The sequence below is a fragment of the Nicotiana tomentosiformis genome, chromosome 10, assembly GCF_000390325.3.
Source record: "Nicotiana tomentosiformis chromosome 10, ASM39032v3, whole genome shotgun sequence".
NCBI classification, from domain to species: domain Eukaryota; kingdom Viridiplantae; phylum Streptophyta; class Magnoliopsida; order Solanales; family Solanaceae; genus Nicotiana; species Nicotiana tomentosiformis.
This window is the reverse complement of record NC_090821.1, coordinates 62,079,163-62,089,731: the sequence shown is the minus strand read 5'-3', so window position 1 is coordinate 62,089,731 and position 10,569 is coordinate 62,079,163. Positions and strand designations below refer to the sequence as shown.

Here is a 10,569-nt window from a genome sequence, read left to right as displayed (position 1 = left end):
GGCTTTTATTCATTTTGCTTCAGAGAACGATTCTGTTAGCAAATAATGCAAAATCAAGAATTTCCTTGTATTTTTCGTATTCTTTACATTTTTCTGGTTTTAGAACTTGAAATAGAGAGATGATGGAGATTCTGTGAAATGAAATCATAGCAGTACCGAAGATCAAAATAGTAGTGGTGGTGTTCTTTTCTTATCTATATAAACCCGTGCTTACCATGCATATTTCAATAATGCTAGCTGAGAAAGAGTCTTTTTCTCTATTTGGTGCCTTTGTTCAAAGATCATCTTGTAGATTCAGATATCCATTTTGGGATCTCCTTGTTCCCAAAGCTTTGATTCATTTTGCTTCATAGAACAAATCTGTTGGCAAATAAGGTAAAATCACGGATTTTCTTGTGTTTTTCGTATTCTTTATATTTTTTCTGGTTTTAGAACTTGAGAGAGAGAGATGATGGGGATTCTGTGAAATGAAACCATAGCAGTACCGAAGATCAAAATTGTAGTGGTAGTATTTTTTTCTAATCTATATAAGTGTGTGATTACCATGCATATTTCAACAATGCTAGCTGAGAAAGACTCTTTTTCTTTGTTTGGTGCCTTTGTTCAAAGATCATCTTCTAAATTCAGTTATCCATTTTGGGATCTCCTTGTTCCCAAGGCTTTTATTCATTTTGTTTCAGAGAACGCATTTGTTGGCAAATAAGGTAAAATCACGAATTCCCTTGTGTTTTTCGTATTCTTTACATTTTTTCTGGTTTTAGAACATGAGACAGAGAGATGATGTGGATTCTGTGAAATGAAATCATAGCAGTACCGAAGATCAAAATAGTAGTGGTGGTATTTTTTTCTTATTTATATAAACGTGTGCTTACCACGCATATTTTATTAATGCTAGCTGAGAAAGAGTTTTTTTCTCTGTTTGGTGCCTTTGTTCAAAGATCATCTTGTAGATTCAGATATTCATTTTGGGATCTCTTTGTTCCCAAGGCTTTGATTCATTTTACTTCAGAGAACGAATATGTTGGTAAATAAGGTAAAATCACGGATTCTCTTGTGTTTTTCGTATTCTTTACATTTTTCTGGTTTTAGAACTTGAGACAGAGAGATGATAGGGATTCTGTGAAATGAAATCATAGCAGTACCGAAGATCAAAATAGTAGTGGTGGTAATTTTTTTCTTATCTATATAAACATGTGCTTACCATGCATATTTCAATAATGCTAGCCGAGAAAGAGTTTTTTTCTGTTTTGTGTCTTTGTTCAAAGATTATCTTGTGGATTGAGATATCCATTTTGGAATCTCCTTGTTTCCAAGGCTTTGATTTATTTTGCTTGAGAGATCGAATCTGATGGCAAATAAGGTAAAATTACGGATTCCCTTGTCTTTTTCGTATTCTTTATATTTTTTCTGATTTTAGAACTTGAGAGAGAGATGATGTGGATTATGTGAAATGAAATTATAGCAGTACCGGTCTGTCAGCAACCCTTTGCCCCAACTTACGCGAATATGTTGATGATGTGCCAGAAACTCCCCATGACATATTTTGTGAATGAGGTGTGCATAGCATCCCTCAACGATTGATCGAGGGCAGCTTGCTACGTTCTGTGTATAGGGTGAGAGGGCAAAGGATTGCTGAGAGACCGGGCAGTTTGTACCCTCAATGAGCTCAGAAAGAAGCGAGGAAGCGCCATTGCTGAGTTATTGGAGAATCTAGTAGAAGAGATGTAGTGGAATAATAGTACTCAAGTTTTGGGATGTGTAAGTTGTTGTATGCAGAACTGTGATGCTATCGTATATTCACGTAAGTTAAGCTGTATTGGGAAGTTTTATATAAATTAAAAGGAAGAAGAAGATAGGCAAAAATCAAGGTTTTATAATACAAAATCATTAAAATCTTAAGTTATATACCATACTATATTTCCCATATCAGTTGTCAAGAAATAGTGAATTATCATCTCGAGAACCCATGTACTTACACAAATCGCTCTCATTTCGTGTATGAGCTTTTAAAAAAAATTTCGCTAGTGAATTATCATCTCGAGATCCTTTGATGAATATAAAAAATCGTCTTGACAGTGACCACTAAACCAATGAACAATTAGCTTTGAATAAAGGTAAAATGTGATCTATTTTTGGTCTTTCTCTTTAAAACATAATCATTCTACTTGTTGAAGAAAGGTGTGCATCTTCTCCACTACGTTATTAAGTTACCCAAAGACGAAGCAAATGATTTTTATGTTCTAGTTGGCTTTAACCCTTTCTTATCTTTGTATTTTAATTTTCATCATACAAGTTGCTTGAACTATAATTTAGCTTTTAGACCATGTATTATAATCCTCATGTATCTGAAAAGCAAACCCCAAAAGACATTATATATAATTAACAAATTGCATGTACCTGTGGTGCAGTATTCTACTATCTCCTTTGACATCCACTCTGTGCATAAACCAAACAATTTTTTTTTTTAAAACCAAACAATTAATTACACTACCTTGGCAAATAGTCGCCTGATGTGATAAACAAATCAAATATCTTTTCTGTTACAGTATCCAAAACTATCAAATAACGAATATTTGCAGCTATTAACTGTATTTTGACAAGATTACATGAAAGATATACATAAGCCTACAGAATAACGCACAATCATAAACCAGATACACATTACAGGTTAGCCATTTAACTTATCGCATTATACCGACTAGATATGTGATTTTACGAAATATTATATTCATTTTACAACCTAGTCAACATTTTTCTTTTCTATTTGAATAGATTTTCGATAACAACCTTGATTTTAGGACATTAAACAATAAGATTACCATGCCATTAATAAAGCAAAAAGAAGAGTAACGTTACGTTTAAAACTTCCTTGATGTTGGATTTAAATCATATAATGGGTTCAATGCCAAAAACCTTAAAGTTGAACCCATAGGATTTAAATCATGGATATCATGGATCCGCTTCTGTTTGGACCCTGCTTGCTCATTCCATGCCTTCTTGCATCCTTCTTCATTCGTCGATCAACAAGAACTTTCCCCTTGCCAACCTTCACTTGAACACCCCTCTTTGCCACTACATATTCTTTTCCTGGTGTTTTAGGTGTTGCCTTCTTGTAAAGCTGTTCAATCATTCTTGTCTTTGAGCGATCAGAAATATCTGCTTGGTCTGATATCGAGTTAGCATTCTTCCGAATCTTCTCTAGCTTTCTCTGAGCAGCCCTTTTCTTTCGTGCTTTGGCTTCTGCTACCTTCTTTGCAGGACGAGCATTGATATCTTTAAACTGAGCTCTCATTGCAGCAACTTCCTCTTTCGTCACTGGTTTTATTGGCTGTCGATGCTTCTGCTCCTCGTCCACGAACCACTTTGGCAACCCCTCATCGTCAAACATATACTTATTGTAACCATCATCCATCATTTCTTCTCTCTGCCTTTTCAAAATCAGCTTCTTTGCTGTAGCCACTATTTCAGCCTTTTTATCACTACCGTCACCAAATTCATCTGACTCATCAGACGCCGAATCACTTGAATCTGTAGGTGGTGCAGGAACAATCTCAAAATCTTCTACTGTCTCAGATGCTGGGATTTGGATCAATTCTTCATTAGTCTGTGTCTTAGAATTTGGGACACTTTCTCCTACTCGGTCTATTAGCATTTCATCGTCGCCATTATACTTGTCCAACAAATCTTGCTCTTCTGGTTCAACAAAAACATCTTGAGTAAACCATGTTTTTACAATCTCGTCTTGAGTTGGAGCGGTTTCTAGAGGTATGACTAGAGGATTCACTTCATCCTCTCCCTTATCAATGTCAGAGTCTTGAGCAGAATGAGTCATACCATCTTCATCACCACCCTGGACATATAGTAAAGAATCTCAATCCTTTTAACTTATTTTTTAAACCAAAAAAAAAAAGGAAAAAAAAAAGACAATTTGATTGAAGCCACAAAGACAAATGAACTGGTTCAATAAAAGAATCATAATAATAATAGTGTTTGGGTGCCGAAAGAAAACTAGAAACCACATTATGGGTGTCATGTCAGTATAGTCCAAATTTAAGCGCCTAAGATGGTCTGAGTCAATGAATGGGTCATTAATTTCGGTTGTGTGCCTAAATTGATCCATCAATGAATATATTTTCAGTCTAATTTTAACAGAGTAAAACATTACTATACCTGCAAGAGTTTACCATCATCCAAGTACGATATTTTGGACCTCTTTATCCGCTTTGGTTTTCTTTCCGCTCGAGCCATATACCTTTCGTTTTGGTCCTCAAGAAACCTCTCTATTTCATCATCATGTCTGAAAATTTAAGTGAACAGTTTCTAACAGTAGTACATAATCAAATAATCATTTTTTGAAACAGATCCAGTAAAAGAGTTAGGTTACCTTCTGCGCTCTTCTTCAGAGTCCACATCACTAGATGCATTCTCCGGCGCTTCCAGGTCATCTCCATCATCTTCACTATTTACTTCAGCAGTTTCATCGTCATCAACGGCTACTACATCTCTCTTGCCCTGAAATATATGGGCCAGACACTCTGCTTAACAGCAAAGTAGAATTTAAAAAGAAAAAGATGAAAAGTAAATGACGATTTGGTTCATGTTAGACCATTACTGAATGCAAAATAAGGAATAATAGACAAAGAAAAGGGGCTAACATGTAAAATCAGGTCTACCCTACACTTGGGATCTAATATAGATCTACATTATGAACAATTTATTGTTCTGTTGTCATTCTCAAAGGAGGTTTTTTTTTTTTTTTGGGGGGGGGGAGGGGGGAGATGAACCTATAAAACAACGTGTTCAAGGGGTGGATACTCCACATGTATTCCCTCCAACTGAAAAGAGGAAGTATATACCAAAATTATGACATGGATACCAAAAGGGGAAGGTTCCTGGAACCAAACAGACCAATAATTTTTAACCAGGAAATAATCTGTATTTTTCTTATATACACAACACAACAAGTGAGCAGTTCCCTGTAGGAATGACTGACTTCACAGAAGCAACTTTGAGGAAAAATGCTTTCTTTATCTGAATAACGGTTGCATTCTGAAGTGACAAAGTAAGCAGAGTGAAGGTGGGCAATACCTTTATCAATGTTAGAGAAAACAGCTCCTGATCAACATAACCATCTTCCGTTGCATCTGATTGCATACCCAACACCTCGCGTGCTTTGTCCTGTAATTTTAAAAAGGAAGCGAGAGTAAGCTAATGATAACAATAGTAAGGAATATAAAGACAAACAGTGGTCAAAGTTTCAACATCTTCATAACGATGAACCAAAAGATTCACAAGTATTAAATTCAGAAACAAACTGAGTTCAAGTGGTAGCATCTATACAGAAAATTGATTTAGACAAACAGAACACCGGTGAACTCTGGCATCTGCTTTTTCATTACAGACCAACAAGGAAAAAGGAGGGGAGGGAAGCAAATTTGCTAGAAGCGTTGGAAGACGAATTCTTTGCATTGGAGAAAACGGGCCGAGTAGAGTGCAACAGATACAGAAAACTTCATAGGTTATCAAGAAATAGTTGATCAATCGATAAACACCAGTGAAATAGCCAGCAATACTTTATCTAAAAGAGCTTGGAATAGGATATTTTGGGGAGTACCCAGATCCCACCATTTGCTACTGATAAACAAACAATCAAATACAGATTATAGCTAGTCTGCTGAACTGCAAAGTTTTTGTTGGTCTATGTTTTGAAAGGTAAAGCGATTTCGAAGAAGCACCAAAACCAATAAAACCAAATTCATTTAAACCAAAAACAAACAAAAAAATAGAAAAGAAACGTATAAGTTTTGGACTTTGGGTTTGTTTGTTCTCTCTATGATTATCCTACACTCAACTATCACAGTTCAAGAGTCACACGATGATTTATGCTACGGAAAGGGACAGGTAAATCATATGCATTGACCTTGGCTAGTCTTTTAGCTAGAAGCCTTTTTTCTCTTTTATTTTTTCTCAGTGCAGTATCCTTCAACTCCTCCATTTCTTCGGCAAGTCTTTTATCTTCATCCTCTTCGCTCTCACATTCAACTACTGCTTCCGGATTACTAATTTTCTCTGGAGGAGCCAAAGCTTTCCTCATAAGCTTACGCCACCTACAAGGCAAAGGATATTTATGAAAAACTTATAAGAAAGAGGACATCTTTCTAAGGTTGTCTCCTCTTATTGAACAGTAACAACCTAAACTGATTTGATTCTATTAACAGTCTAAGACATGCTTTTCTATTATGAACATCAAAATCTAAAAAAATTTCGTTCCATACTTTGAAAGGTGTTTGAGGTCTTGCTCCCCCAGAACACGCAAGTCCTCACATAGTGTTCCAACCTGTACATAAACATCAAACGGTAAGGCAACAGAAAGAATAAAAGACTACGAAGGATGCTTCTGACAAATACAAAAGCCAAGATTGATCAAAGTTATACCTCTTGTGTCGTCAGCGGATGATCTCTCATTGGTAAAGAAGCAGGATCATCAAACGTTATTGAAGTAACTGAACCAAGGCTCTTGATATCAGACAACACAAAATCGGCAGCAGAGCAGACCTTCCTTAAGAGTGTCTGCCCATCTTCATACCTATTGGTTTTAGTTGGATACAAAATAGAAATAGAAGCATATACTCATATTAATGCAAATAGGATAACAAGAAGAAGTTAATTAAGATTACAAGTCCATAGTAAATCATCATGTCAAAGTGAACTAGAATAAAACAAAGCCAAATAAAAGGAGTCATCTAACTGTGACAAAAGATAGAATTTGTTGTCTGAAACAAGATGACAACACCACTGCTTCATCAACTTTTCCTGGGTTTTAAGGCTTCCTAGAATTCTAAGCATGACGAACATTCGTTTTAACAACGGCCAATTGGAAATCTTTCACATGGACTAAGGCCAATGCGCGTAAGCATAAATAAGATTATAGACAGATGATTTACCCATCACGGTGTCTCTTCTGCTTCGTCCCTCTTAATACATCGACCACCTATTTAAACATACACAGTCACTAAATTTTTATTTTTTTGATAATCACATAAGATAGTCTTTGTTGAAAGTGCCAATAAAGGGAGAAAGTTAAAATGCATAATTTCAGTACCTTAGGAGGTTCTTTACCCCCTTGAAAGAGGTGCTTTATATCAAGAAGGCGAGGATCAATCTTCGCAGGGGCCTTATATTTTAAACCAATAATATATATTTCTGCAGATTCCAAACGACTTGCCAAAGGTTTATCTACCTCAACCTTCTCAAAAAGCTGCCAATCAAATGCAAAGGTGATGGTTCCTTTGATCTATATAAATGCTAAAAGAGGAATTGAGTATTGAAAGGAAGGAAAGATACCTGTCTTAGACAGTAAAGAACAGCATTATAGTCTTGAGATCTAAAAACCTGCAATCCGACAGCAGATCAGTATGCTAGACAACTTTGGTTCTATTAGGTAGGTACAAAGTATTTGCGTCTGGAAAACTGGTGGGTGAATCCACATAGATGTGATGCTTTTAAACACAAAACTCAGGTAAAATCAAAATGATAGCATTGCAATTTGTAATAATAAATGTTTCCAGCTATCCCACCTAACATTAAGAAGAAAACACGCAGGAAAGAACAAAAGAAGTGAACCTTAGTAAACTAATAAATATGTTTAGATAAGTAAATTGTTAATGAAACAATGCCTGAGCTACATATGACCTTTCATTCAAACAGGCCTTTGTGTGAGTCGAGAACTTATATCTTTTACTCTCATAGGGACTATGCCAGGAGGGGACAAAAAGTGCGCGCATGCGTGTGTCACTGTGTATCACCAGAATAAGTAACAAACTAGATACTATAACTTGTAAGCTTCCATTTTCCCCACCCACCCCAAAATAAGTAACAAATAACATAATAAATCCTCCCTCCACCCATCCCCAACATAATGAGTCACAACATAGACGTATGTATACATAGAGACAGAGCAATACTAAGTGTAACAAACTAGACAACCAGCATCTCTGCTTCCCACCAACCCCCCAAGAAAAAAGACAAAGAACATATAAGTATTATTTTTCAAATAAGTCAGAAAAGTTACAAAGAAAAAGTAAATCAAATTTTGATAACATCCACTATGATAACCCGTAGAATTAAAACCTCATATGACAGTCACTTATGCGGCTAAAAACAGATTTTTGAAAATCCCCTTAACATAATAGAAATACACTTCAAATTCCAAGTGTGACTTTTTTGTATTATTTTTGAAGCAGCCACTAATAGTTGCATTAGGATAGGTTATCTACATCACATCCCTTAGGACGCGACCCTTCCCCGAACCCCGTGTGAACGCGGGATGACTTGTGCACCGGGCTGGCTGCCCTTTTATTGGCTACACCATTGTGTGTGCTTATAGGCATGTGTGTATTGAAGTTTCCCTCCTCCACACAAACCCGACAAGAAAAGAGAAACAACAGATATAGTATATATTGATTTTGATAACATCCATATGAATATCCAAATAAAATAAGAGACCAACTACAGTATAAAATACCCCAAAATGAAAAAAAGAATAGATTTTGACAGCATTCATATGAATATAATAACCATATACTAATAAAAACCTCCATATACACGTACCTTAGTAACAAAAGTTCCATTACGAGCTAAGAATTCAGCAGCAAGCTTAACAGAATCAATGACCAAAGCATTCTGCAGAGTAGCTTCCATAGCCCAAGCTCCACCAATATTAGGAGACCCATCATGTAATACCAAATCAAACCCTTTAACACCCTTTTCAGCCATAATTCTTTTAATGGTTGATTTACACTTTGGCGTCGTAATATCTTCTTGTACAGCAATTGCACCGCGAATCGGGCTAATTGGAACAATGTCTACGCCTATAACAAGGCTGCCGACGGGCACATTTTTGACGGCGACTTGCATCCAACCGCCCGGAGCGGCGCAAAGATCGAGAACGGATTGAGATGAATTCAGAAAAGAGAATTTGGAATTGAGTTGGGTCAGTTTGAATGCAGCCCTTGAACGGTATTTGCATTCTCTGGCTAAATGGTAATACTTGTCTAGACGATGTTTTCCTTTCACTTTCCCCATTGCCAGTTATGCACTGCAGTTGCCTCTCCTCTTGGATTTGCAGGGTTTTAGAAAAGAAAGAAAGAGTCGCAAATAAATACTATGTCTGCATGAGAAAATTAGGGTAATAATTAAGTTTGTAATGAGAGAATATTTCATCCAAAAATAGAGTCGAGAAATGACAAATTCTGATACTTAATAGGTTTAAAGCCCCTTAAATATATTTCTGCGCAATTTTGATCCTTTAACTTTGTTAAAAGTGAGAACTTTTCATTTTTGCCAAATAATTAACAATTTTGATTATTAGATTTAAAGGAAAGCTGAGAAAAACGATTTAACATGAAGTCACATTTGGAGGTGTACTTTTTGTAATTTTTGCTATTATGGTCTATTTAAAGTCCGATGCAACTTTTTAATGTGTAATTTTTAATTTTTTTTAATCTATTTATGGTGGCTAGTGCAGCTTTTGGTGTTGTAGTCTCTTAGATTTGATGGGTCTTTTCTGGTGTTTTTTTCCCCACTATTTCTGTTAAATATAATCGCTAGAGTTTGCTAAATTGTTGACGGAGAACAAAAAGGCTAATTTTTGGTAAATTTAAAGGACCAAAACTGTTCAATAATAGATTTAAAGAACCATTTTAACCTACCCAAACATAAGGGATCATTTTTGTCATTTTCTCAAATATAGAAGAAATATCACATTGTTATAAAATAAAAGCAATTTAGTAAAACATGAACAAGACATGTTGTTATGAAATAAAAGTCACATTGTTATGAAATAAAAGCAATTTAGTATAACATAAACAAGAAATGGAGATAGAGAGAAGGAAGAGATTTTATTCTTCAATTGTGTGTATTTTCTTATCTATTACAAGGCCTTTATCTAGGCATGAAAAGTGAAGAAAAATATGTCATTGAATATGTCATTAAACATAGAAATATATCATTGAATATGTCATTAAACATTTGAGAAGATCATGGAGGAAGAGTAGACATCCACCATAATTTAATTTTTCTTATAACAATCCCCCTTGGATATCCATAGATATTGTACCTCGTTAAAACTTTGTTAGGAAAAAACCCTATGGAAAAAAAATTCCTAGTGAAGGAAAAAGAGTACACATGTTTAGAAATACGCCTTTTGGTTGCTTCATTAAAAACCTTACAAGGAAAAGTTAGTGGGACAAAATATTGTAAGGGAAAAAGAGTACAACGCGTATTAACTCCCCCTGATGAGAGCATCTTTGAGCCTTCGCATCCTAATCTTGTACACTAGCTTCTTGAAGGTTGACGTCGGTAGAAATTTGGTGAACAGATCAGCCATATTATTACTTGAACGGATCTGTTGTACATTGATATCATCATTCTTTTGAAGATCATGTGTGAAAAATAACTTTGATGAAATTTGCTTTGTCCTATCCCCTTTATGAATCCTCCTTTCAATTGGGCTATGCATGCTGCATTGTCTTCATACAAAATTGTGGGTAGTTGTCACACTTCAAACCA

At 35.5% G+C, this 10,569-nt stretch overlaps 1 protein-coding gene across 1 annotated transcript; it reads right to left on the bottom strand.

The window, feature by feature from the left end:
• Positions 1-2,607: 2,607 nt before the first annotated feature.
• LOC104121469 (uncharacterized) lies at positions 2,608-9,177 on the bottom strand. The gene is made up of 11 exons (XM_009633479.4): positions 8,611-9,177; positions 7,345-7,392; positions 7,103-7,258; positions 6,945-6,991; positions 6,436-6,586; positions 6,276-6,337; positions 5,921-6,107; positions 5,089-5,178; positions 4,385-4,512; positions 4,171-4,297; positions 2,608-3,850 (listed from the first exon to the last, which is right to left on the bottom strand). The coding sequence occupies exons 1-11, from the start codon at positions 9,082-9,084 to the stop codon at positions 2,936-2,938; spliced, it is 2,385 nt and encodes a 794-aa protein (XP_009631774.1). The 5' UTR covers positions 9,085-9,177; the 3' UTR covers positions 2,608-2,935.
• Positions 9,178-10,569: the final 1,392 nt, after the last annotated feature.

Bases quoted from the DNA above. Each gene is read 5' to 3' on its own strand.
- LOC104121469 (XM_009633479.4), bottom strand. From the start codon at position 9,084: ATGGGGAAAGTGAAAGGAAAACATCGTCTAGACAAGTATTACCATTTA. The intron at 6,992-7,102 runs GTACTGAAATTA...ATGTTTAAATAG, and splicing joins GGGGTAAAGAACCTCCTAAG to GTGGTCGATGTATTAAGAGG. The intron at 6,338-6,435 runs GTATAACTTTGA...GTTTATGTACAG, and splicing joins ATCCGCTGACGACACAAGAG to GTTGGAACACTATGTGAGGA.